The 27947-nt window shown below is 50.6% G+C and overlaps 1 protein-coding gene and 1 non-coding gene across 2 annotated transcripts; one reads left to right on the top strand and one right to left on the bottom strand.

Moving 5' to 3' along the window:
* The first annotated feature begins 793 nt into the window (after positions 1 to 793).
* TRNAL-UAG lies at positions 794 to 875 on the top strand. The gene has a single exon. It is a non-coding gene; the product is annotated as a tRNA-Leu (tRNA).
* A 4319-nt stretch (positions 876 to 5194) lies between these two features.
* On the bottom strand, positions 5195 to 25632 carry SDR42E2 (short chain dehydrogenase/reductase family 42E, member 2). Its single transcript, XM_040257673.1, has 11 exons — positions 24967 to 25632; positions 24390 to 24485; positions 23125 to 23182; positions 22339 to 22457; positions 21595 to 21670; positions 17849 to 17931; positions 15914 to 16051; positions 15309 to 15374; positions 13665 to 13728; positions 11194 to 11267; positions 5195 to 6698 (listed from the first exon to the last, which is right to left on the bottom strand). The coding sequence occupies exons 1-11, from the start codon at positions 25630 to 25632 to the stop codon at positions 6459 to 6461; spliced, it is 1680 nt and encodes a 559-aa protein (XP_040113607.1). The 3' UTR covers positions 5195 to 6458.
* Positions 25633 to 27947: the final 2315 nt, after the last annotated feature.

The following is a 27947-nucleotide window of genomic DNA, read 5'->3' as shown; positions in this document are numbered from 1 at the left end:
AGTCTAAGGTAAACTTAGGACAGGACCTGCTGCTTTTTTTGTTGACGCGCTTCCCCACAGGATTTTTCACCGGCTCCATGGCGGCAGTAGAGGCAGAAAAGGCTACTGTTTAAAAAATCTCACTGAAAATAGTCTTCTACGTGGAGAACACTGGATCTCGGAAGCGTCAGGAATGCTGGCTCTACCTGGGGCAGCTAACGCAGATTTTTTAGCCTCTCTGAGCCTCAGTTCCTCGCTCTGTAAAACAGTGGATACTCGTGATGACCGAGGGAGCCTACACAAGTCAATGGTCTGTAAAAGCGTTCAGTGATATTCCTTCCTGGAATCACAGTGGCAAGTGCCAGGCCAGGGGGCCGCCCACGGCTGCAGAAGGACTAGAGAGTCCACAGGATGGGGACCCTTAGTTCCCCGAAAACCGGGTTCCGTGCGGAGCAGCAGCTCGGCCCTGAGCAAGCGCCGGTGCAGCACTGCCCCCACGTGGTCGTAGGCAGTATGTCGCCCTCACGGAAAACCAAACGCAAACATAGATGACGATTGAGTATTAACATTTTGGAACTCCTTTTTTTCCTTTTTAATGCTGCGTCCCGACTGTATTTACTACTGCGGATAACGAGAGCACTCCGATTCCGAAGCCCGGGAGGAAGCCACGAGGTCAGTACGTGGAAACTGGCGCCAGAGACGCCAGGCTAATATCTGGCAAACATAGAACAATGGAGGGAGGCAGGGTTTGCGGAGAGCGAGGCGCCGCGTCATGAGACTAATATAGTACGTGTGGAAGACGTTGCAAGCGGGAGGTAGCGTGGCCGAGTGGTCTAAGGCGCTGGATTTAGGCTCCAGTCATTTCGATGGCGTGGGTTCGAATCCCACCGCTGCCACACCTTGCTGGTTTCACTTTTTCAACTTCTGAATCATCCTCTCCCAGTTACTCTTAGCATTTTTTGGTGTGTGTTTGTTTTTCAACCTTCTGACGCTTTCTTTTTTAAAAATGGAATGAGGAAGAGAGGGGGAAAGGAGGAAACTGCAGCTCGGGGCCCCCTCACTCCTTTAGCCTAATATACAAACCCACCAATCCTGCCACCTAAAAATACGAAAACGTCTCCCTATTTGCTGAGGCTGACTCCATAAATCCCTGTTGGTAGAAACTGTGTCAGGGGACCTTATGGAGGGTCTGGGGGCTCGAGATCCCCGCCCTAGGCGGGCTTATCAGCCTAGAGGTCCCAGCTTACTGATCCACCTCTTACCTGGGTTTTGTGCTTGTTTATTTACTCATTCAACAACAATTTATGAAGGGCCTACTATTAATATTTAGTCCTGGATTGGGCTTTCCAGGTGGCTCAGTGGTAAAGAATCTGCCTGCCAATGCAGGAGATGAAAGAGACGGGTTCAATCCCTGAGTCGGGAAGATCCCCTGGAGAAGGAAATGGCAATCTGCTCTAGTATTCGTGCTTGGGACACTCCATGGACAGAGCAGCCTGGCTGGGCTACAGTTCATGGGGTTGCAAAGAGTCGGACACGAAACAGGAAGATCAACCTGAGGCTAAAGAGGAACAGGGCAGGTCTTGACAGGCACGCAGTTCACAGCCCCTGAACTTTCTTCCATTATACCTGTGAGCATTATTGAACAGCATGAGGAAGCTGACCCCTCTGAGGAGATTACATTTAGGCATTATATCTCCTTAGATTTCTGTTGGCTGGGACAGCTTCTTAAACTTTCCTTGTTTTTGATGACCCCCGAGTTCTGAGTAAGGCATTTTGTAGAAAGTTTCTCAATTACTTTGATTTCTTTTCATAATTAGGATTTGGGGACTTAGAACCTTAAGGGATTTTGAAAGGAAGACCACAGAGGTAAAGCGCCATTCTCTTCCACATCAAGAGTACACGCTATCAGGACTTCTCTGGAGGTCCAGTGGTTAGGACTCTGCCCTTCCAATGCAGGGGGTGGCAGGCTCTATCCTTGGTGGGGAACTAATATCCCCCAAGTATGGCTAAAGAAAAAAAAAAGTACACATTATCAACATGATTTGTTGCTGTTGATGTTAAATTAATCTTGATCACCTGGCTGAGGTCTTATTTGCAGTTATTCCACTGGAAAGTCACACCCCCTCCTCAGTGCTGGAATCTTTGGAATGAAGTCACTGTATACACTTAAATAAAAATTTTTTTATTGGAGTCTAATTGATTTACAACGTTGTGTTAGTGTTTGCTGTGGGGCAGGTGAATCAGTTATACATACACATATATCCACTCTTTTTCAGACTCTATTCCCATATAGGTCATTGCAGAGTACTGAGTCGAGTTCCCTGTGCTATTACAGTAGGTTCTTATTAGTTATCTATTTTATATATAGTAATGTGGAGTTGTGATATTCTTAAGGGTGAAATGTTTACATCAGTTCATTGAAATACTATACAAAGAAATTGGTCTCTTCCCGCATTTATTAAATTTATTTATTCCACACGACTGAGCGACTTCACATTCACTTTTCACTTTCCTGCATTGGAGAAGGAAATGGCAGCCCACTCCAGTGTTCTTGCCCGGAGAATCCCAGGGACGGGGGAGCCTGGTGGGCTGCCATCTCTGGGGTCGCACAGAGTCGGACACGACTGAAGCGACTTAGCAGCAGCAGCAGGACTCCTGGATATTCATTTTGGGACATAATCCAGTAATAATTTGTTCAAAGCGTTGTATCTTTAGCCACTGGGAGCTCTTACAGCTGGCTCAGGTGTCCTTTCAAATACCTCCATCATTGCGTGGTTGTCGTTATTAAACATTCTCACTTTGTGGCACCAAAAGATGGTCCAGGTTCATCTTACATGTTTCCTGTTCCAGAGTTTGCTGTTTATCTTAGGCATCATGGGCCCTTTTTTGGAGAATGGTATAAGGAAACAAGATCTGGGTACCAGATGTAGTCTAGATACTGAGGTATTATTACTTCTAGGCCCTGTCACCTGATGAAACAATGAAATTTCCCAGGTGGCTCAGGGGTAAAGAATCTGCCCTCAACGTAGGAGACATGGGTTGGATCCCTGGGTTAGGAAGATCCCCTGGAGAAGGAAATGGCAACTTATTCCAGTATGCTTGCCTGGGAAATTCCATGGACAGAGGAGCCTGCAGGCCTACAGTCCACGGGGTCTCAAAAAGAGCTGGTCACAATTTAGCCACTAAATAACAACAACAAGTGCTTTAAAAAATAAAAGGAATAGAGTCACAGATGTAGAAAACAAACTTATGGTTATTAGAGGGGAAGGGGGGAGAGATAAATTGGGAGACTGAGATTGACATATGCATGCTACTACATATAAAATAGATAATAAGGACCTACTGTATAGTGCAGGAAACTCAATACTCTAACAACTGACACAGGAAAAGAATCTTAAAAGGGTGGATATATGTATATGGATAACTAATTCACTTTGCTGTACACCTGAAACTAACACAACATTGTAAAACAACTATTCCCCAATAAAAATTTAAAATGAAATAAAATATGAAACGTATTTAAAAAAAAAAAACAAACTCATGAAGGGTGGGTTATCTGGGAAGCCTCTGAAACCCTCATGGGGACTTGGTTTCTCTGCTGGGTGGAGGTGCCACCTCCTTTCCCATTGGTTAAAGACACTTGAGAGGAAGGAAGCTTTCTGATATAGTGACCCATACTGCCCCCATCCCAGGGTTTAGACATTCTACTACCAGGGAAAGAGATGATTTAGAGAAATTCAAAAAACAAAGAAATTGATTTTGCTTTTGAGTTTCACAAGCTGAGGTTTGTCCGTAGAGAAAAGATTTAGATTATGTCAACAGTAAAAGCCTATTTTCCTTCTGCTCAGAACAGATTTCTCAGAGAAAGTCAGGGGGAAGGTGAATTTAAATGCAAGCATGTTACTGAGAAGAAAGAAATCCCAAGGGCTGCCAGTCCCAACTAGCCTAAGGTTTGTGGATCTGAGACTGAGATATGTCCCAGAGCTCAACCCAAGCCGTGGTCAAGGAAGAGGAAAACAGAAATAACTCATGGGTCATGCTTAGGTCAGTGGGCCTGGGGCATCTCATCCACCTGCAGAGCAGTAAGCCCCACCTTCCTCCACTCTTTCAAGTTAGACAACCCCAGTTTCCTCATTTAAAAATGAGAATAATAATAAGCCCTATGTAAGAGTGGTCCTGAGAATTCAGTATTAGAGCATGTAGATGAAAGCTCTTTCACACTGTCAAGCATTAAATAGAAAGGATGAAGCATACACAGAACATAAAGGATTATTGTTTTTAAAAATTATATACATACATGCAATTCAACATAGTAAATAGGAGCACACAGTTTTGAGCTGCTTCACAAATTTTCTTAATTGTTCAGCAGAGGACACGCCATTGATACTCATACTGGGGCCACGTTGGCCCTAACTAACATATTTACTCCTCCCCATCACAGGTTTCTTTAGGTTTGTGATGGTTTCCTTCTCTGCTAGGACCCACAGTTTTATCAGCCAGTTCCACCCGGGTATATTAGGATATATACACAGGTGTATATTATGATATATACACAGGTGTATTTACACACTAATATTTTGGTATCCACAATTGAAACCAAGATAATAGGGAGGCACTGCGTCTGTGGAGAGCAGGGCTGGATTAAGAAATATTATGGTTTAAACATTAAAGACTATGGTGATCAATACTGGCCCCCTCAGGAACAAATAGAAGCAATACTAAATTAAAAAAAAAAGTATGACCAATTAATTTCTAAAAATTCCCATTATAACTTACTTCTATTTTCCCCAGAGATTCGATTCATTAAAATTTTTTTTTAATTAATTTATTTTTAATTGGAGAATAATTGCTTTACAATATTGCCTTGGTTTCTGCCATACAACAGATTCAGTTCTTTTAAACGGGTGGGTTTTTTTTTTTTTGAGATTTGACATGTAACATTATATTAGTTTCTGGTGTACAATATAATTATTTGCTATATGTATAAATTGTGAAATGGTCACAATGTTTAGTTAACTTCCATCACCACAGTTACAATTTTTTTTGTGATAAAAACTTAAGATCTACTCTCAGAAACATTCATATACACAATATAGCATTATTAACTATAGTAACCATGCTGTATATTACACCCTCAGGATTTATTTACTTTTAACTGGACGGTTTTATCTTTTTATCACCCTAAAAAATATATATTTTTTCTTTTCTGATGTCCCTTCTGGTACCGAAATCTGTGCTTACTAAGCTGAATCATCCCCAGACTTATACCCTGGAAACCCAAAAAGGCCAAGTAGGTTTATGCAGAAGCCCGGGTCTCAGGTTTCCTTCCAGCCCTGGCTATCAACACACAGGAGATCTGATGAGTGAGAGAACCCAAAACGTAAGCGTAGCAGAGGATGAAACACAATGCTCCTAGAATGGGTCTAATCCAAGATCCCAATCTGAGGACAAGCCCAGGGAAGTTAGAGCAGCAAGGAAGGTCTGTGTCCCTAGAGAGGTAGCAACAGACAGCGAAAACTTGCAAACGTATGCCCAGCTTGCACAAGTGGCTGAAGTTCAGTTCAGTTGCTCAGGCCTTAAGGACGCCTATGAGATGTGACTGGAGGGGTGGAACCAGACGGAAGGGGGCGGGGCTAGGGCCGAATCTCAAGCAGAAGAGGCGAAGGACCCGACCCAGAGGGGTAGGGCGTGCCTGCTTGCTCAGTCGTGTCGGACTTTTCGCGACGCTATGGACTGTAGTCCGCCAGGCTCCTCTGTCCATGGGATTCTTCAGGCAAGAATGCTGGAGTGGGTTGCCATTTCCTTCTCCAGGGGATCTTCTCGACCCGGGAATCAAACCCAGTCTCTGCATTGGCAGACGGGTTCTTTACCACTAGCGCCACCTGGGAAGACCCTACCCAAAGGACTAAGGCTAATTCCCTGGGGAGAAACCAGGGGGCGGGCTCAAGCTTACAGGTAGGAAGAGAGCGGAACTAGAGCAGGAGAGAACCCTGGGGCGGGTCAGACCTGGGTAGGGACGGGGAGAAGGCCTGGAAGGCGGAGCAGGCTGCGAGGCTAGGACCTTCCCCTGGCATCCTCTCCAGGCCAGCCAGAGGGAGCTCCAGACCCGAAGGGAGGAGCAGGGGCGTGGTCATGACTCAAGAGGCTCAAGAGGCGGGGCAGGGGCGTGTCTAAACCCAGGGGGCGGGGAATGGGCGGGGTCAGAACGCTGGGCCCAGATGATGATGATTTAGTAGTTAAGTCATGTCCAACTCTTGCGATTCCATGGACTGTGGCCCACCGGGCTCCTCTGTCCATGGAATTCTCCAGGCAAGAATACTGGAGTGGGTTGCCATTTGAGCCCCGGGCAGACCCAAGCCCAGAGGGCGTGGCAGGGACAAGTCCAGGACTCCAGGGTGCGCCCAAGTCCGGAGGGCGGAGCAGGGTCTGGTCCGAGTCCTGAAGGCGAAGCGGGAGCAGGGATGGGCCGGCGACGACGGTCAGATGACGGACGGCTGCAGGCCTAGGAAGCGCAGGGCCAGGACTAGCAGGCCAAGGAACAGCAACAGCCCGAGCAGCAGCCGCAGGAGCGTCCTCGCGGTGGAGCTGCGGGTCCGCCCGGCTGTTGACTGCACATATCGCTCCACGGCGTCCGCGAAGCTGAACTTGTCCGGCACGTAGCCAAGCTGAGCGCGGGCCTTGGTGATCTGGAAGGTGTGTGTCACGGCCACACTGCGCACCTGCGGGGAGAGGCGGGACAGCCGCAGAGCGGGACTAGTGGGCGTGGGAGGCAACCTTGTTTCACTGGGACGGGAGATGGTAGGGATTCCCCTTGCATCGCACAGCGATTTAAAAGGACCTCCCAAAGTGCTGGATCTTGCGCCTTTGATGTCCTCATGGGGAGGACTTCATTTCCCTCTTCTGCTCCCATTTTCTTTGAGGGTGTCGCCTCCTCGATGTCTTTTCGGCATCTCCTCACCCTACTGAATTTCTCAATGCCCCCAAAGTAAAGGCCCCACCTCTGCACTCCCTTCCCTGGCCTAGAAGATGCTGGGGCTCAGGAGGACCTTGATATATTCTACCTGTAGCCTGGGTGCAGCTCTCCGGAAACAAGTGTCTCCAGGGAACACCCTGAGCTTTTCAGCCCACAGCCCCAGATCGACTCTGGGCAGGCAGGTCCCAGGGCACAGCTTTCACTCCCTTGCTGATTAACTAAGCTTCCCTAAGACAGGAATTCAATTATGCAGAAGTGATGACTCTCCAGGGTCTGAGCAACCTTCCCTGTGGGCAGAAGTCCTGGGGCCCACAGGCTTCAAAGGTAGTACTGACAGCTAACAACTGCTGAACTAGCACCCTGTGCCCGTTGGACTAAATTCTTTCTGGGCCTCGTCTCATTTAATCTTCTGAAATGCTAATACCACAGTCTCCTCTTGAAAATTAATCAGAGAGGTAAGTGACTTGCCCAGGGTCACACAAGGGAGCCAAATTCTAGCCCATGCCTTTCCCTGCTATGTTAGGACTGGGAGGATACGGTCCCACTTGATTAATTTCTTCTGCTTTAGTTCCTCAGCTGAACACTGGGAAGGAGTCCACTAGCTGCTTGATTCTTCTGTGGCCCTGTAACAGCCCTTGGGGTCAAGCCCCTGATCTTGGATGCTAGTGTGGGGAGAGAGGGAGAGAGGCCAGTTCTTGTCTCTTTTTGCCTCAGTTAGCAAGTTCAGGGGTTTGGGGGATACAGCTGTGAACTAGATAAACAGTGGTCCCAGATCTCAGGCTTGGATATCACCTCCTTTGGGAAACCCTCCCTAACTTCCTCAGAGTTGGTTTATGTGCCTCTTCTGTGTACTCTGAAGTTTCTCATCACTTCCCCCGATATAATCCTTATCACAGTATGTTGAGTTGCCTGGTTGTTGGGCGGTCTTCCTCTTTGGATGGACTGTGAGCTCGCCATTAAATGAGATTATAATCTTTTTGCCCTTTCTAACTTACCAGAGCATCAAGGACAGTCAAATCAGAGAGTGGACTGGAAGGATTTTGCAAATAATCACTTGTTGCTTTACTCTTTATGAAAGTGAAAGTTAGTCACTTAGTCGTGTCCAACTCTTTGTGGACTGTAGCCCACCAGGCTCCTCTGTCCATGGAATTCTCCAGGCAAGAATACTGGAGTGGGTTGCCATTTCCTTCTCCAGGGGATCTTCCCGACCAAGGGATTGAACCCAGGATTACCTCATTGCAGGTGGACTCTACTGGCTGAGCCACCAGGGACTAACAGATTATTACTGTGTATAATCTGCATTAAAACATCCTCTCTTAATAAACAACAAGGGCCTGTATAGCACAGAGAATTATATTCAATATTCTATGATATGGACATCCCTGGTGGTACAGTGGATAAGAATCCACCTGCCAATGCAGGGGACATGGGTTTGATCCCTGGTCCAGGAAGATTCCATGTGCCAAAGAGCAGCTAAAGCCCGTGGGCTCCAACTACTGAGCCCGCACTCTAGGGCCCACAAGCTGCAACTACTGAGCTCCTCTGCTGCAGCTACTGAAGCCTATATACCTAGAGCCTGTGCTCCACAGCAAGAGAAGTCACTCCAGTGAGAAGCCTTGGCATCAGAAAGAAGAGTAGTCCCCGCTCATTGCAACTAGAGAAAGCCTGCATGCAGCAACAAAGACCCAACACAACTCCCCCCAGACTATATATATTTGAAAGTCACTCAGTCGTGTCCAACTCTTTGCAACCCCATGGATTTATACAGTCCATGGAATTCTCCAGGCCAGAATACTGGAGTGGGTAGCCGTTCCCTTCTCCAGGGGATCTTCCCAACCCAGGGATCAAACCCAGGTCTCCTGCATTGCAGGCAGATTCTTTACTAGCTGAGCCACAAGGGAAGCCCCAAACCATAATGGAAAAGAATATTTAAAAAAGAAAGTAAGGATATATAACTGAATCACTTTGCTGTATAGCAGTAATTAAGATATTGTAAATCAACTATTCTTCAACAACAACAAAAAATCCTCTTTTTTAAACGGTATATGCGAATAGGAAGTAAGGTCAGTCCTACCTTCATTCCTTAGAACAATGCCTGAAATGAATGAAAAAAGGCTATGAAGTCAACTAGAAGGCTGGTTAGTATGTTATAGACTGGCCAGCAGAGGGCGCCAGAGCCACGGTGCTCAGAAACTTCACAACTAACTAGTGTCCTTTACTCCAAAATTGAACAAGGAAACCTCAAGTAAGGGGAGAGAAAAAGGAGCCAGCTCCCAGCCCGACCACAATTCAGCAGTACCTGGGCAGCTATTTTATGTGAATATGATTCCTGACATTTCACAAGCTAATGGTTAAGCTTGGAATCTTTTAGGTCTGGTCTGGGTTCGAATCTCAGTGCTGCTACACAAGCAAATGGTGATGGGCAGTTTATTTTACCCTCTCCCCCTACCCTAGCCGTATGTTTCATTTCCTCTCTGTACATGGAAGTGATAACAGAATCCACAGTGCATAGTGGTTGTCAAGATTAAATGAGAAACACAGTGCCTGGTATTTCATCATCACAAAATGCTGCTGCTAAGTCGCTTCAGTCGTGTCTGACTCTGTGCGACCCCATAGACGGCAGCCCACCAGGCTCCTCCATCCCTGGGATTCTCCAGGCAAGAACACTGGAGTGGGTTGCCATTTCCTTCTCCAATTCATGAAAGTGAAAAGTGAAAGTGAAGTCACAAAAGTGAAGTCGCTCAGTTGTGTCCGACTCTTAGTGACCTCATGGACTGCAGCCTACCAGGCTTCTCCATCCATGGGATCTTCCAGGCAAGAGTACTGGAGTGGGGTGCCATTGCCTTCTCCGCATCACACAATAGATGGTCCCTATTTTTATTTTTCTCTTTTCTCTGCTAGTCCAGATGGTTAAAAGCAGAAACCATAGGGAACTGCTTCTTTCCATGGCCCATTCTTGATTCTCTGAGGTGGGGAGCACTAAGCTTTGAGTGTGAAGTCAATTCTAGGTGGGACCTTGGTGCGTGTATGCGTACTCAGTTCTGTCCAACTCTTTGGGACCCTACAGATGGTAGCCTACCAGGTTCCTCTGGCCATGGGATTTTCCAGCCAAAAATACAGTGTGGTTTGCCATTTCCTCCTCCAGGGGATCTTCTCAGCCCGGGGATCAAACCCATGTCTTCTGTGTCTCCTGCACTGGCAGGCGGATTCTTTACCACTGAGCCACCTGGGAAGCCTTGAACCAGTGACTGGTTCACTCTCATGCTCACAGTTTTTCCCCATTAAATACGATACTAATCTGTTTGGCCTTCCTAACTTAGCAGTGCATCAGGGGCAGTCAAGGGAGAAAGGAAGGATTTTGCAAGTAACATCAAACACCAGTGTTGCTTTACTATTTACAATCTGCATTAAAACATCCTCTCTTTTAGGACTTCCCTGCTGGTACAGTGGATAAGCATCTGCCTGCTAATGCAGGGGACATGGGTTCAATCCCTGGCCTGGGAATGTTCCACATGCCTCAGAGCAACTAAAGCCCATGTTCCCTAGGGTCCATGAGCCACAGCTGCTGAGCCTGTGTGTTGTAACTACCGAACCTCGAGCCGGTGCTCCTCAGGAGGAGTAGCCCCTGCTCATCACAACTAGAGAAAGCCTGCATATGTCGACAAAGACCTAGTGCACCTCAGAATAAAGAAAGAAAGAAATGAAAAAGTAATGTTTAAATAAAAACAAAACATTTCTTTTAAACTCTATATGCAAATAGAAAATGCATCATCATTATTTGAGAACAGTGTCCTTAACACAGTAGGTCCTTAATTAATATATACTTATTCAGTGAGCAGGGATTGTGAGCCTCAAACAGTGAGCCTTGAATCAACAGGCTGTGTGTGCACAGTGACAGCTGTTGGGGAGTAGAGACGTTCCAGAAGGTGAATGTCATGGAACCTGCCTTCGGGAACCTCCAGTCTGTCTGGGAAGGCAAGCTGCTTATGAGTGAAATGACAGTGATGAAGAAAGGGCTTGGAGCTGTCACCCTTCAGATCAAGAGAGCACAGCCTAAGCCAAAGGCCAGAGATATGATATGACATGATAAAGGAGATGGTCCTAGATTTGGGCGCACACAGGAGATTCTGAGACCTTAGACAAGCATCCAGTTATGGTGTCAGAGTGGGAGTGGACAAGGGGCAGGAAGGCAAGTGAGGGGCACCAGGGTATAGGGGCTACCCTCACAGTAGCCCACTTACCTCACTCCGGGTGAGCAGCGGCGGGAGGCTGCAGATGGGCCTCAGGGCCAGATGCAAATACTCCATCACCATGGCTGTGAGGGGAGAGAGGGGCCAGTGAACAGGTGCCTGCTCTTCACAAACTCCAGGGAGGCTCTCAGGGGCAAGTCATCTGGGGGGCATTGTTTGCTTTGCTAGGGGTAATCTACCAGAGAAGGCAATGACACCCCACTCCAGTACTCTTGCCTGGAAAATCCCATGGACGGAAGAGCCTCGTGGGCTGCAGTCCATGGGGTCGCTAAGAGTTGGACACAACTGAGCGACTTCACTTTTGTGACTTCACTTTCACTTTTCACTTTCATGCATTGGAGAAGGAAATGGCAACCCACTCCAGTGTTCTTGCCTGGAGAATTCCAGGGACGGGGAAGCCTGGTGGGCTGCCGTCTATGGGGTCGCACAGAGTCGGACACGACTGAAGCGACTTAGCAGCAGCAGCAGGGGTAATCTTCACTTTGCCAACATTTTCCTGTTCTTGGGATTCCTTTATATCAGTTTCTCAGCACAGCCTGGGGCACCTTGCTTGGTGATGAAATATGTCACAAGTAAGTTGTTGTTAATATTAAAAGCCTGACATCTTAAAATAAATCTGAGCGGATTCAAAGTGATATCTACAATCATGTCTCTCTCACTCACTTCTATTCCGGTATGCTCTCCTGAGTCAGAGAGAAAGAAGTTGGGGCAGTGATTGAACTCAACATGCGCTTTTTACTGGATCACTTTTAAAAAAATGTTCCAGCTTCCCCCACCCTCTTGTACCTGCAGAATACTGAGATAATAGGTCTGGGATGTGGCTGAGGCATTTCTAGATTTTAAAAGCTGCCAGGTGATTCTACTGTGCAGCCAAGGGTAAGAAGCACTGAGTTACAGTTAGCTCACTGGGAACTGGGAATTTATAGATAATTCACTAAAACTGCCAGAACCTGCAGTTGAACTTTTCTCAGCTGGGGGTCAGTAGTGTCACTCTTGGTGGCGATGCTGTGCAGGGGAAGCCATTCTGTGCTGGTGCCCTGGGGGACAGAAGTCTTTCAATGGCAAGCATCCCAGTGCTCTTAAAGAGCAACAGATCCAGCTGAGATTTTCCAGGAACTCAGTTATCTGTGACTGGAGGGCCACTTATCCCCTGGGGCTGATCACTGCATGCCTGACACACGCTCAGCATTCCAGCTGGAAGGAGGCCAGCAGAGAGACACTGGGGCGTGAGAGCAGAGACTGACCGTCAGGGTGAGGAGGAGAAAGTGAAAGTGTTAGTCGCTCAGTCGTGTCTGACTGTTTGCAATCCTATGGACTGTAGCCCGCCAGGATCCTCTGTCCATGGAATTCTCCAAGCAAGAATACTGGAGTGGGTTGTCATTCCCTTCTCCAGGGGATCTTCCCCACCCAGGGATCAAGCCTGGGTCTCCTGCACTGCAGGCAGATTCTTTACTGTTGAGCCACCAGGAAAGGGCCAGGGTCAAAACTGAACCTCCACATGTCCCAAAGCAGCTTTAACTCCAGGCTGACCTTGGTGGATGGGGCAGCCTCTCCTCCGCTGGCTTAGCACCTTCCAGCACAGCAGAGGGGCTGGGAGTGGGCTATGGAGTCAGCTGAGCCCAGTGTGAATTCTGCCTCTCCTGCTTTCTCAGCATGGCACTGTGGGCAGGCTGCTAAACTCTCAGGGCCTCAGGTGCCTCATCTTTACAATGGGCCTAATCACACCTACCTGGCAAGTGCGATAGAGTTTAAACAGGGCCAGGACTAGGGTGAGGGGAGTAAGGTGCCTCGAGGGCAAATTTAAGGAGGCACTTGCTCTCAGGGCTGGGCAAGTGCAGATCAGGCTTGGAGCATTTGACTCCTGAGAGTGCGAGTTTCCTTAAATTTTGCGCTCTCATGGCCCCTCTCATCTCAGCTAGGTCCTGGCTCTGGGTTTAAAATGAGGTAATGCACTGATGCTTTCTGAACTGTGGTGTTGGAGAAGATTCTTGAGAGTCCCTTGGACAGCAAGGAGATCAAACCAGTCAATCCTAAAGGAAATCAATCCTGATTATTCATTGGAAAGACTGATGCTGAAGCTGAAACTCCAATACTTTGGCCACCTGATGTGAAGAGATGACTCATTAGAAAAGACCCTGATGCTGGGAAAGATTGAAGGCAGGAGGAGAAGGGGATGACAGAGGATAAGATGGTTGGATGGCCTCACCAACTCGATGGACATGAGTTTGAGCAAGCTCTGGGAGATAGTGAAGGACAGGGAAGCCTGGCGTGCTGCAGTCCATGGGGTCACAAAGAGTCTGACACAACTGAGTGACTGAACACGGGGACAACAATGCATGTACATCTGGGACATGGAGGGTTTTCTCTCACACACACACACACACACACACACACGTGTGCGCACACACACACGCACACACACGCACACACACACACACACACTCTCTCTCTCTCTTCCTTACCTGACAGGTAAACCCAGGAAGTAGGAACCTGGATCCAGGGCTGGCTGTACCCCAGCTTCTCAAACTGCAAGGAAACATGGCTTGAGGCAAGAAAACAGAACCTGAAGGCTAGCGTGCAGAGGCCACATACTGCCTTTACCCCAGAGTCATCAGAGCACCTCCTGGCCCCTCAGCCGCCCACCAGAGCGGGCAGACCCCACAGCCAGCCCTACGTTTACACCAGTCAGTAAATGAAATCCATGCTATGACCTGGAAAACTAAGTGGGAACTGGCTGCAGAGTGGGTTTTTTAACTTGGGCTCATTCCCATCATTTAGTTTTTTACATCTGCTTCACCCAAACACACTCTAAGGCACTTATATAGAATTCATGGTAGCCTGCCAGGCTCCTCTGTCCTTGGGGAGTCTCCAGGCAAGAATACTGGATGGGTTGCCATGCCCTCCTTCAGGGGAATCTTCCTGCCCCAGGGATCAAACCCACATCTCTAGCACTGGCAGGCAGATTCTTTACCACTAGCACCTCCTGGGAATGTATGACCCAGGAATTCCACTGCCAGGTGTAGACCCAAGAGAAGTGAGAACGTATCTCCACACAACTATTTGTACACAAATGTTCATAATAGTAATAGTGATAACAGCCCGCAAACGGAAAACTGAAATTGCTATCCACTGATGAATGGATTAACAACATTTGGCATATCCCCTGAATGGAAATTTTTTTTTTTTTGTAATAAAAAAGAATGCAGCACTGATATGACACATCCACAACATGGATGACCTTGAAAACATTATGCTAAATGAAAGAAACTTAGCACAGAGCCCAAATGTTGTATGACTCTGTTCACAGGAAATGTCCAGAACAGGCAAGTCTATAGAAGCAGGGAGGAGGAGGTTAGTGATTGCCTGTGGCTAGGGGTGGGGTGGGATGGGACAGAAACAGAAATGACAGCCAAAGAGTTTGGTTTTTGGAAGGGTGCTTTTTGGGGAAGGTGATGAAATGTTCTAAAATGTGTTTCGATGATGGTCATACAACTCTTAAAATACTAAAAACCGTTGGCTTGTATGCTTTCAATAGGTGAACTGTATGGTCTATACATTATATCTCAATAAAGTTGTTAAAAGTTGACATGCAAAGAGCCTGAATGTCCCCAAAGATATATATATATCCTCCAGTGTGGGGTTTCTGGTCGACCCCTTCAAGGAGTCTGTAGGCTGCTGGGAGAGGAGGCCGGGATTCTCGGGCGGGGGGGGGGGCAGCGCCTCCCTTTGTGCTTTCTCCACCTTCTACTTACCTCTTTCAGTTCAGTTCAGTTCAGTCGCTCAGTCGTGTCCGACTCTGAGACCCCATGAATTGCAGGCCTCCCTACGTAGTACGGAGGTGGGAGGCCCACAAGGCAAACTTCACAAGACGTCAACAGAAATCTGGACGCAGGCTGAGAGGGACTGTGGCAAACTCGGGGAGCTCCTGGCCTCCTAAAGGGCTGGTCATGACCCAGTTCCAGTGCCTCCCAAGTGGACACTGTTGCCAGAGCTGGCCTTTAATGTGAAACCTTCTGAGCTTTTGGAAGGAGGAAAAGTGAGAGGGAAAGAAGACGTGGGGATCCTGGAATTCTCACTTGGGTTGGTGGCGTTGTCTGGGCACCTACCAGTGGAGCCATCCACTCGAAGAGGTTGACGCTCTCGCCATCATTGATGTAGTACGCCTGCCCACTCTGAGGGGACATGAGGGGAGGGGGATGTCAGGCACAGGGCCATCACCCGACCCCGTCCTCTCTGATGGCTCCTAGCAGCTGCCCCAACTCCCCATTCTCCCGAGCAGCCCTGGAGAAAGATCTGAACAAGTCCCTTTGCATTCCGGGGCTGCCAACTGACTAGCTGTATGACCTCGACGGAGTCACTTAAACTCTCTGTGCCTCAGTTTCTTCATCTGAGAAATGGGAGCATAATAATGGGATCTCCTTCTCGGGCTGTTCTAAAGGTGAACTATAACAATATATGTAAGATGCTTAGCATTTGGTGACTGTCACTCTGGTGACTTAGCATTTGGTGACTGTCAACAACACTTGCCTCCCAGGGTCATTTCAAGGAGCTAACGATGCTCTAAAAAGTATCCAGCTTTCCTGGGCTGACAAGCCCATGAGGCAACTTGACTGGGGAGATCTGTTGTGTGTGAGCCAGGAATCCCCTAGGGATGGGGGGCGCCTAACTGCAGCCTGGGGGATAAGGAGGGGGAGCCCTGCGGGAGACTCACGGCCACGTGGCCCTTGGCGGCAGTGAGGGCTTCGGCGGCCAGCACGTGTGCCTGCACCAGATTGCGAACGTGGACCCAGTTCATCCGCGTCCGTCGGTCCCCAAATCGGAACATGAACAACCTCTTCTTAATGTAGCTCTGGTGGAGTGGGGACAGGGTAAGAAACACAGATGAAGCCTGGAATGGCTTTTAATTCCATCTCCATGCAGACAGCTCCCAAATTTCTAGCTTCAGGCCAGACCTCTCCCAGCCCCACTAAACCTTCCTGACAGACATCTCCACTTGGTGGCCCATTTGGTTGCCAGATAGACAAGGCAGACTTGCCCTGTCCTCTGAGTGCCCGACCCCAACTGGCATCCCTGCTTCCCCTCGGCCCACAGCACCCAAGGCTAAGGCCAAGGTTCTGCAGCCCCCTCTGGCTGTCGCCTCCCTCCGTCTCTGCACCCAACCCATCTGCAAACCCAGTTGTCTCAGCTGTTACAATCAGTCCAGCATCTAGCCACTCCTCCCTGCCTTGACTGCCACCCCCATCTCTCACCTGGACACTGAAATAGCCTAACTGGTCCCCCGCTTCCCTCAGCCCCTGTGGGTTTTCTCCATGCAGCTGGGGATCTTTTTGAATCCGAAGTCAAACCACGTCTCCCCTGCTCAGAACCTTCAGGACGCCTTTCTGGCAGGTCAGATGGCTAAGGAGACCCCTCTGCTCTGGACCCAGCTACTCTCTGACCTGTCTCCCACCGAACCCCATGGTCTCACTCAGCTCCAGCCCTCGGCCTCCTGCCTGGAACATGCCAGCAGGTTCACGCCTCAGGGTTTGGACCTCCCGTGCCCTCTGCCTGGAAGGTTCTGCCTACCTGTGTGATACACCGGGTCACCTCAAGGTGCTCAATGTCCCTGCTTGAAGAGGCTCCCTGACTGTTGGCACCCTAGCTTTCCCCCACCCCACTGCACTTTTCCTCCTTCTCCACAGTCCCCAGCACCTTTGAATATTCCTTGTCATGTAAGGTGTTTATTCTGTCTCTCTTCCTGTGAGAATATAAATCCCACAGGAAGAGGGGCAGAACTGTCTATTTTGTTCACTGTTAGTCACTCAATTGTGTCCAACTCTTTCTGACTCCATGGACTGTGGTCCACCAGGCTCCTCTGTCCATGGGATTTCCCAGGCAAGAATACTGGAATGGGTAGCCATTCCCTTCTCCAGGCATCTTCCCGACCCAGAGATCGAACCTGGGTCTCCTGCACTGCAGGCAGCTTCTTTACCGTCTGAGCCACCAGGGAAGTACCTCTGCAAACCTGGAACTGGTTTTCATTTCCAGCATTGTGCCCAAACTCTCTCGTCTACTTGGATCACCTTCTCTTCACTACCCCCTTTGCTTGGTTAGCTCATTCCCTATTCAAACAGCACAGGTGTCACTTCCTCCAGGAAGCCCTCCTGGACCTCCCCTGCCAGGCCCTCTCTGCTATCCTCCCATCGTCTCCCTCTCACCTCAGCCCTTACCACCCTGACTCTGTGACTGTGGCACCTGTCTCCCTGACTAGGCTGTGAGAAATCTGAGGACAGGATCCAGAGCCCCTTGCAGCCATATCCCTGGCACCCAGCCTTGTTTGGAGAGAGGCTTTCTGTGTGAAGACCCTGGTGCCAGCAGCATGAGATGAGCCCTCTGGCCCTCAGGGAGCCCTCATCTGAGCAGGGCAACAGTTTCCTCTGCCTCTCTGGGGTTGTAACTCCATGTCTTCTCTATGGGTACCAGGCCTAGCTGGAGTACCCTAAGAGCTCTGTTCCTGGTGGGCCTGGTGGGGGCAGGAGCGCTCCCAGAACTGAGTGCCCCCTGCTGGGGCACTGAGCCAAGACTGACACGGGGACCATGGGTCCTCATTCACACAATTTCAGCCGGGCTCCCCCCGTGCCTCCGGCCTCTGGTTGGAACAACGTACCGCCACACGGGGCAGGTGCCTCTGCTCTTCAGGGCCGTAGATCCCTGGGGGTCGGAGCACGCATGTCCTCAGAGAGCCTCCTCCTATGACACAGGGGAGTGTGGTCAGGGGCCTAGGAAGGGGTGGAGGAGCAGGAAGGGGGATAGAAAGGCTCTCCACATCTCCTGGTCCTTACCTGGACAGGTTAGTGGGATAGGCAGGTCCTTGGAGTTTTCTCATTCAATTAATTATTCTCTCAGTAGATCAGCTAGTCATTCAACAAACACTATTGAGACTCATCCCCCTCCCCACCTGCTCTGCACTGGCTCCTGGGATGGATGCTGTGAAGAATTTCAGGAGGACCAAGAAATGGTCCCTGAACTCACAAAACTCACAGGCCAGTAACATAGGCAACACCTGTGTGCGTGGCCCATGAGAGTTTAACCAGCTCTGATAGATGTGATCGCCTTTGACTCCCATGAGAATCTACTGTACCCATTTTACAGATGTGCACAGACCCACATGCCCTCATGCCAGTAGCTGTAGCTCTTTCTTTCTTCTAGTCACAGCTAAGGTCCATAGGGCTCTCAGAGAGGTTTTACTATGTGTCTGGTGCCTTCATCTGATGCTCTGGTAAGCTTGGAATTTTCCCCTCCAGGCAGCCCTATGAGGTGGGAGCTGTTATTATCCTTGTTTTATGGATAAAGGAGCCAAGGCTCAGAGAAGAGATGTGATTTGCCTAAGGGCACAGAGCTCAACCTAGTGGAGCTGACATGGAGATCCAGGTTCAAGCTCTTTCCACCAACACCTCTGGTGACACAATATTAACAACTCAGCTCCCTGATCCCCAGCTCTCTCAGCCTTGGTCTCTTCACCTGGAAAATGGATGCTTTGTAGCTAGTGGTTGCAGTTACCTTTTCCAGACAACCGGAAAGGAAAAGACTAGAGCCACCAGCATGAAAGCTGGAGGTATGTTCCCCCTCTCTGCTGTATCAGCAGGGTCTCCAGACTAAGATGGGCTTGGTCCAGGGCTCCCCAAATTCTCTGTTGAGGGGTCCCCATTGGTGGAAGTGGGAGCCTGTCACCCTGTGGGGGGAGGTCTAAGGGTATATAACCTGAAGAGCTGTCCCAAACATATTCAAGTCTTAAGAAAGTCTACAAAATTTTCAATTTATCCTAATTCATTAAACAAATCTTTTCAGTTACTATTTGTAAATTATTTGACTCCCAACCCCATCTCCTTAACTGAGACAGTGCCTCCTGGTAGATGTCCCACTACCCCAAGGCTCAGGTTCCCCAAGGAGTCTGTTCCCAGTTTGGGGAGCTGAGTGTATGCCATCCTCTGGGACCAGAAGCCCACGTTTCTTTGGGAGCTCCTTCACCTTTGCACCAGGTTGGGGGCAGGGGGGAATGTCACTCTAGATACATTTCTCTTCTCTGAGGTGGCATTCCAGGACCCAGGCTGAGTCAATGCCATCTTCTCACCCAGGAACATAACTCTGTGCATCCCACTAACATGGGATCTAAAATCCTAAGAGTGGGCTCACCCTGAGAGACTGATCACCAGCTCCTGCCTCCCAGGTCCCTGGAATCACCCCAACCCTGTCATTTCTAAACCCTGGTGGTCATTTTTCTGGATGATATTTTCCAGAAGCTATCACAGATCCTTCCAGTATAAATTCCCTTTTCTTCATAAATTAGCCAGGGACGGTATCACCAGGTCATAGCCTGCTCCTGACTGCTCCATAGCCACCCTGACTGTTCCTTCTCCAACACCCTCACTTAACAATGAAGCCCTGTATAGTGGGTTGAATGGCGGGCCCCGAAAAGTTATGTCTGTGTCCTGGAACCCATGGATGCTACCCTACTTGGAAAAGGGGTCTTTGCTGATGTAATTAAGAATCTAAACATGAAACTATCCTGGATTATCCTGTTGAGCCTTAAATCCCTAAGAGACTCACAGAGGGAGAAGAGGAGAGGCCACATGAAGACAGAGGCAGAGATCAACGCCAAGTGACGCGGCCACACACCAGAGAAGGACCCCAAGCTCCTGGAGCCACCAGAAGCCAGAAGAGTCAAGGAAGGATCCTCCCACACGCTTCTGGAGGGAGCGCAGCCCAAATGACACTTGGCTTTCAGACATCTGACTGCGAACTATGGGAACCGTGAGAGAAGAAATTTCTGCTGTTTCGAGCCACCAGGTTAGTGGTGATTTGTGCTGGTGGCCCCAGGACACTCACACACCCAGAGACATGAAGACACAGGGCCTTCACATGGAGCTGGGGTCTGCAAGCCTCAAGACTCTGTTACAGGGCCCAGGCTGCTCCATGCCAGGCTAGAGGCAGAGTCTCTCAGGGACCAGCTTGGTGAGCAGGGACTGGAAATCACCCAGGGAGACTGTGGCAGGCCTCCTGCGAGGCAGGTATCAAGTGAGCTTTTCTGTAGACAGCCTGGAGCTAATTTTAAACTCTGGGTCACCTGGGCATGGGATGGGGGTTGGGGGAAAGCTGGTCGGGCTGCAGCTGGCATTGACCAGTGGGGCACTGGGCGGCTACGTCACAGAGGGGTGGGGCCCAGGGTATCCATGACTGTCCTGACCATGGAAAGCTGGGGATGCTTGTATAAATAATTCTCAGCTGGAGGATTAGGTGTCTGACTTGTAGGAGCACTGGTCCAGCCCTGATAGAATTCTACTGCACAGGCCCAAACTCCTGGGAAACCAGCTGGATGTTCCCACTGGGATAAATAACTGCAGCCTGACAGGCCCAGGGTGAGGGGGTGAGGGGGTGAGGTGGGGAGGATTTTAGGGGAAAGTGTTCATGCTCAGAGACCACTCAGCCGCAGCTAAGTGGAGCGCAGTGGTTAAGCCCCAGTCTCTAGTGTTAAACTCCCCTGGGGGGACAGGGGTTTTTTCAAACCCTACCTCTGCCACCTAAGAGCTGTGTGACCTTGATCTAGGTCAGTTAATCTCTTAGCCTCAGTTTTCTCTCCTGTAAATTTGGGGATTATGATATCGAGCAACCTTCACCCTCTAAATCCACTTGGCTCCTGAGTTTAGACAGTGAGAGAAACCAGCTTTTCTGATTCTTTTTAGTTTCTGAATTTCAGAAAGCAAAATAATTTGGATAGCAAGGACTTTATCTGAATATATTTGACTCCCGAGTTTGGAAAGAAACTGGGTCTCTTATACAAATGCTGTCAAGAGATAGGAGACTTTTGCTGAAAGGTGGTGGAGCTGGGATTTGAACTCAGTTCAGTCTGATGCCAGTATGTGGGTGTTTAGCCACTGTGCCATGCTGCCACCTGTCCTTATTCTATTATTATTTCTTTATGACAATATGATAAGAAGAGGCAATCCAGTTGGGCAGCTGAGGCCAATTTTTCTGGGAGTTCCTGATGTGTCCCTCACTTGTACAGCCCTTCCAAAGCGCCACACCTCACTGCATATTCATAAATTTGTACTCTTTTTGTCTTAGAAGAGGATTCTCCCAAACTGGATGCCCTCCTGGCTAACCCAAATGTCTCCCCACCAGACCATGAGCAATATGAGGGCAGAGACTGGGTCTGATGTTTCCTAGGCTGTATCCCTGTTGGGTGTGGGTGCTCAGAATTTGTTGGATGATAAATGTCCAAGGCCCTGGGGAAGTGTCCTTTAGAAGGAAGCTGGGCCTCAGAAACATACCAGCTAAAAGCGAGAATCGCTGATGTGCTTCAGGGAGGCAGTAGGGGACACGCATGTTGGCTGTGAGCAGGCCCCCAGTACGTACCTGGGAGAGGCGTCCCATTGGCCATGAGGATCAACTGGTCAGCGATGGCTTTGGTTCGGGAGTAGTGGTCTGTGTGCTGTTCAAGGACAAGGAAAATAGAGCCACCAGATAGGGTCAGGGACACTGCTGATCACACTGCCCAGCCCTCCTGGCCCCAGGGCTGCACTTTTGCTTCTGACCATACGGGAGTTCACTTCTGGGACCCCCACCGGGAAATGGCCAAGCCCTGAGCCCTACCGCCGCTCCTCTCCCTCCAGGTGGGAACCACGAACAGAGGAGAGAGTTCAGAGCAGTAACAATGGAGCTTCCCGTCAGCCACATCGCCTGCCCTGGGACATCAGCTGCATTGGGATGTGGATGCTGGATGCGCGTCAGATGCACTGTTTACATGGAATTCTCACGCTCACGTGGCATTTTCACATAATCATCTCATTTCCAGCTCTCCACATCCCCACACAGTGGTGTTATCATGCCCAGGTGAAGAAGGAGAGCCTCCAAGTGAAGTGATTTTCTCAGGGTCCCACAGTAGAAAGTCGCTTTGCTGGTTCAAGGCCAGGTCGGTGTGATTTCAAAGCCCTTGCAGGCATGACTGAAGTAGGAGAGGGCTTGAACCGTGTTGTTTGGGGACTCTTTGCTCCTGGGTCTCACCCTGAGTTGTGAAGTTGACCCTGGCTCTGCCCATCCCTGCCCTTTGAACTGTGGGTCCCAGGTCCACCCTGCCCACCTCTCCCAGAAGCCAGATACCTTCTCCAGTGGGAAATATGGCACAGAGTCCTCATCGCCTTGTTCTATAGGCTTCCCGCCGAATGCAACATTGACGGTGCTGGTGTAGACAAGCCTTGGAACCCGCTGGCGGACACAAACTGCAGCGACAGGTCACACAGCAACACACACACACACACACACACACAGTGCTGATGTGAGCAGGGAGTTGTCTGAGGGGTGCCCCTGGGACCTCCTTGGATGAGGCCTCCACCCACCCTCCAGCACACATCTTGCCTCAGGAGGGAAGGGCCTCCTTCCCTTAACTTGGGGAGGGGTCAAGCCCCTGCTCTGAGAGTCCCTGGGGGCCAGGCTGCCTCACTCTTCCTTCTCAGTGTGGCTGCCTTGCCAGGGACAGGTCAGAAGAAAGTCTCACTCAGTGGGGACAAAAGGAAAACACACTCTGGAATCAGAGAGAAAAACAGGATGGAGGACAAGGCAGGACATGCCCAGAGAGCCCAGAGGTGGGTCTTCTCATTTGGAACTTCAGCAACTTTTCTTGCTCCAACCGCTAAGCCCTCTGCACAAACTCCACTCCTATGTTCCCAGACACACAGGTCACACTGAGCCCCATGCCAGGGCCTGGGCATGCCTGCAGAACAGGAAGGATGTGCTGCCCACAGACCCTCCACGGGGGAGGGCAGGGGGTGGGAGGAGGTTCCCACCTTTGTCCCCCTGCTCTGTCCCCCAGAGCTGGGCCTGCGGCAGCCCAGGTGAAGAAAGAAGCGGCAAACACACAGCAGGTCACACTCTGCTCTGAGCGCCTACCATCGATCACTAGTTTGGTGCCTCCAACGTTTATAGACTCAATCTGCTCTTTTTGCAGCTAAAAGGCAAGACGGAGGTGCGAGGGTCGAGGTGCTGTCTCAGCCCTGTAGCTGAGGCTATGTGGCTGGGCTTGGGTGGGGCAGGGTGGGGGGCTGCAGCTCAGAGGCAGGGGTTCCAAGGGGCCCCTGGTAGTGTGGGGGCCCTGGGCTCTAGTACCCCTCTCTGCTTCCATTTGCCTGGGCTACTGGGGAGTCTCCACCCCCCATCTGGCAGTCAGCTCCCTCACCTATAAAGTGAGGCAAGAGTCCCGTGGATGGCTGGCAGGATTTAATAGGCCTCATGAGAGGACCTGGTGCAGGGCTCCACACAGAAAAGAGCCTCAAAGATGTTGGATTGCTTCCTGGCTCTAGAAGTTTCAGCTTCCTTATCCGTAAGACAGACAGTAATACAGCCGTCTACCCAAGTGAGAGGGTGGAGGTGTGAAAAATTAAAGCACCTGGGCCACAGTCAGAGTTGCTTGTGTGTCAGGGACACAGCGAAGCCTTTACATCTCATTTAATCCCTACAACCACACAGGGAAGTGGGTTCCATACTGATTTTCAAGCTATATTTATTCTTGCTGCAGTTATTTTCAATAGGTAATACAATCACAAGGTTAAAACTACTCAAACAGTAAAACTAGTATGCAACGAAAAAGAAATTTCTGTCCCGTTTCTAATACAAATGTGAGTATATGCCTTTTATTTAAAAAAAAAAAAGTGTCAAATGCTGTTTTCGTACCTTGGAAATTGTTGTTATCAGCACATATTGAGTTACCTCATTCTTTCGCCTTCTTTTGAATGGCTGCATAGAAGCTCATTGTTAGGCTATATCACAATTTATTTAAATAGTCCCCAGTAGTTGGGCATTTTGGTTAGTTCCTGTTTGGTTATTGAAACCAATGCTGCAAATACATAAGTAAGTGTAGTTTCTGAGTCAAAGGCTGTTGTGTGCTTTGACAGATACTATTACACTGCTCTCTGGGGAGGTTGTGACATTAGCTCTAGCTGTGTCTTCACTTAACAGATGAAGAAACAGAGGCTCAGAGAGGTTAACTTAACTTTCCTAGTCACACAGCTAGACAATGGCAGAACTGGCACTTGGTCTCATGGGCCAGATGTAGCCTAGACCCTCCCGGGAATATGTGAAGAGGATAATGAATGCCCAGGGATTAGGGGGGTGGGCAGAGCCAGGACCTAAGCCCTCTGTGTGTGGGGGGGTCTCACCTGCTCAGCACCAGACATTCCGTAGGAGGCCACGTGGAAGACACAGTCCACCCCTTCGAAGGTACGGTGCAGGGCTTCTGCATTGCGGACATCAGCCTGAAACAGCAGAAAGACACGGAGGTAGGAGGTCTGGGCCCAAGGTAATCAGATGTTACAGCTGTGGCGGGTCCCAGAGCCAGCCCCCTGACCCCACCCAGGCCCAGCATCTGCAGAGCCCAGACAAGCCGTGGGGCAGGATTTACTAGATGATTCCACTGGGCGTCCGTCTTCATCATCATCAGCCCCCTCTATGGAGCTAAGTCACAGAGAACGTGCTCAGAGTTTTACACGCACTGTCTCCTCAACTCCCCACAAGTCTCTAGTGAAGCAGATACTGTTGGTGTCCCCTTTCTGTGGATGAAGACGTGAGGCTCAGAGGTGTGGGGCCCTGTGGCTGTGGCAGCCCATCTGGGAGCTGGAGTCTGACTCTGGAGCCTGTGATCTCCACTACCAGCCACTGGTTACACATCCGACACCAACCCCTGACCTCCACCACCAGCCTGCTCCCCGCCTGTCCCCCAAGACCTCATCACTGCACCTGGATGAACTCGGTCCCTGGGCACAGCTCCCACTGGGGTCTGCGGAGGTCAAGCAGGATGACGGAAGTGCCGCTCTTGGCCAGGCTGGAACCCAGGCTAAAGCCCAGGTAGCCTGCTCCTCCAGTGACCACAACCTTCTGCCTTGAGGCCTGCCCAGGGGTGGCCTGAGTCTTCTGCTGTTGAGCTGGTGTTGGGATTGTTATTGGCTCACTGGGTCTTTGCCCAGCCCCTGATCCCCGCCTGGGTCCAGGCCCTACCTCTTGGCCAGGGGAAGGTGAAGCTCCTAAATTAGGCACTGACCCAACTCCTGAAGCAGCAGTAGGCCGCTGCCCAGGACCCGACACTGCTCCAGACCCTTGTCTGGGTCCCAGAACATCACTAGGCCCCTGTCCAGGGCCCGACACTGCTCCAGACCCTTGTCTGGGTCCCAGAACATCACTAGGCCCCTGCCCAGGGCCTGACACTGCTCCAGTCCCTGGCCCATGTTCTGTAGCAGCACCAGGCCTTGATCCAGGTTCTAGAACTACACCAGACCCCAGCCCAGGTCCAGACACATTCCCCAGGCCTGAGACCCCGCCCCAGGCCTGGCAGACAGGGCAGCTCTGCTGGCCCCGTCCTACAGCTTTGCAGGCCTCTGGAGAGGAGCCTGCCGGGTTGGGCTTCATCTTCTACTGAGCCATGTGGTCTCGGGATCTATCCACCTGTAGGGAAAAACAGAGCATATGCTCTAGAGTTGTCTTGAGTCATGTGGATTATCAGACTCCTGGGGGCTTAGGGGACTTGCTGGTGGGAATTAGAGACCCTCTGAGTTCCCAAATCTATCCCTGTTGGAATCTTGAGAACTTCCAAGGTGGCTGCTGCCTTCCTCAGAGAGTCAGAGACAAAGCACCCAAGGTCTTGGGATTCACAGCTCAGGAACCCAAAGCCCAAAGCCACACCACATGGCTGAGATTTACACCAAGCATTCCCGGCTTCTCTACCAGCTCCTTAAAAGCCCAGTTCCCATGCAGTATTAGAGGGAGATGGATCAAATCGTGCCACCTGACTGGGTGGGGGGAGGTGGCGCGGTGGTCACTGCTTTCTGATGGGGAAATGGGGAGGGCTTCCTGGAGGAGGAAAGAAAGGAGGAGCCACATGGGATCCAAAGGGCCTTGGTAACTTGTACAAGGGCTGGACCACCTCTGCCCTGGAAACTGCTGCTTCTGGTTCTCTCAGGTCCCCAGTAGTGCAGCTGGCTGACACCACAAGGCTTGCCTAACCCCCTGCGGGCTTCAGGATAAGGTCTGCGGTTCTTAGGGTCCAGCTCTGAGGATCCTGTCCTCCTCACTCAAGACTTAAAGCAAGCCAGGCTGTCAATCACTGTCACCATCATCTCACCCCCTACCTCCTGCTCCACCTGAGGATAAGGCTAGACCACAGGCCAGATCACCATTATCATCATTAATAACAGCAGCAATGTGTACTGTGTACTCTGGGTCTACCAGAGTGTGCCAGACCCTGTGGATACAGAGAGAGGTAAACTCTGCTCCGCGTGGCACATAATGGCTATAAAAAAAGAACAGGTGCGAGGGAGGGGACATATGTACACCTATGGCTGATACATGCTGCTGTATGGCAGAAACCAACACAATATTGTAAAGTAATTATCCTTCAATTTAAGATAAATTAAAAAAAAAGAACAGGTGCAAATGTGTGACTGAGCAATGGGCCCACAGGTGCTGCTGCTGGTGGTCACAGGGCAGAGTCTGGGACCGCTGTATGGTATCTTCTAGTCTCCTCTGTCACTGTCCTGCTGGCCATAGTTCTGAGTGAGGGATATAGTCAGGCCCCATACAAGCCCTGGCACTCACGGCTGTAACAGGGAGGGGAGACACCTCAGATCTCAGTCGTCACAGAGTATGAGTCCAGTTCCCCCAGCAGGCAGGGGAATAGAACCACAGAGTGGAACCCTTCTCTACCAGGCCATGGCACTCTGCTGGGAAAGAGTCTGTGGCACCAGAGTATTTTTCTATCCTATGCGGATGCTTTCTGTGACAAAGGTTGGGACCCTGCTGCAGGTCGAATTTCCCAGATGCGCCCTTGGGCAAGGTCCTTCTAACCTTACTGCATCTCAGCATCCACACCTGCTCGATGAACCCACATAACGCTGGCTGCCCTGTCCACCTCACCGGTGGCAAGGCCCTCACAGGCCACCGGCACACATGCGCCAGGAGGGCTTGGATCAAGTAGTGTCCGTGGCCTCCACCCAGTCCTGTGCCTGGGACAAAGCAGGCTGTCACTAAGCAGCCGTTGAATGAATGAAACCCCTGGGAGCTGTTCTGCCTCTGGGAGCTTAGGGCTAAGCGCCGAGCTAGTCCGGCACTGCAGCATTTAATCCTCCCCGCAGCCTTGTGCAGCGGAGGTTACCGCCCCCATCAGCGGGGAGGGAAACTGAGGCTCAGAGAACATTTGCGAACTCTGATAGAGTCTCAGTGAATGGCTGGCTCTGGATCCAGGTCGCTGGGGACCCAAAGCGGGGTCGGGTGAAAGGCAACAGGGAGACGGTCGGGGACCACTCCAGACCCATCACCCCCGCTGGCTGGGTAGGAGAGGGGCAACCCATCCCATGTTGAAAGCCTCCTGCTGGGCAGCTCCGGGCGGGTCCTGCCTGCTGCGGCTACTGCGCGCGCACCCTCCCCGCGCCCCGCGCCCGGCGCCCCAGCGGCGCTCACCCGGCCAGGCTCCCGCGGCGCTGAGTGATCTCGGCAGCGCCCGCGCTTCGGTTGGTCTAGACGCTGAGCCGGGTGCTGCGGCGCCTCCGCCTCCACGGGGTCTCCGCCTCCACGGGGCGGGGCCAGCTGCGGCTTCGGGGACCGCCCCGCGCCCGCCCCTCGCCTGTTTCCCCTGATCCTGCTGCCTACTCCACAAGCTTGGTCTCTAAGGCGGCGACACGCAGGCTCTCCCAGAGGGGAAACCGAGGCCGGTCGAAGGGTGAAGTGGG

Source organism: Oryx dammah, unplaced genomic scaffold (genome assembly GCF_014754425.2).
Source record: "Oryx dammah isolate SB20612 unplaced genomic scaffold, SCBI_Odam_1.1 HiC_scaffold_2, whole genome shotgun sequence".
Classification (NCBI taxonomy): domain Eukaryota; kingdom Metazoa; phylum Chordata; class Mammalia; order Artiodactyla; family Bovidae; genus Oryx; species Oryx dammah.
The sequence above is the reverse complement of the archived record's forward strand: the minus strand, read 5'-3'. Positions and strand labels throughout refer to the sequence as shown.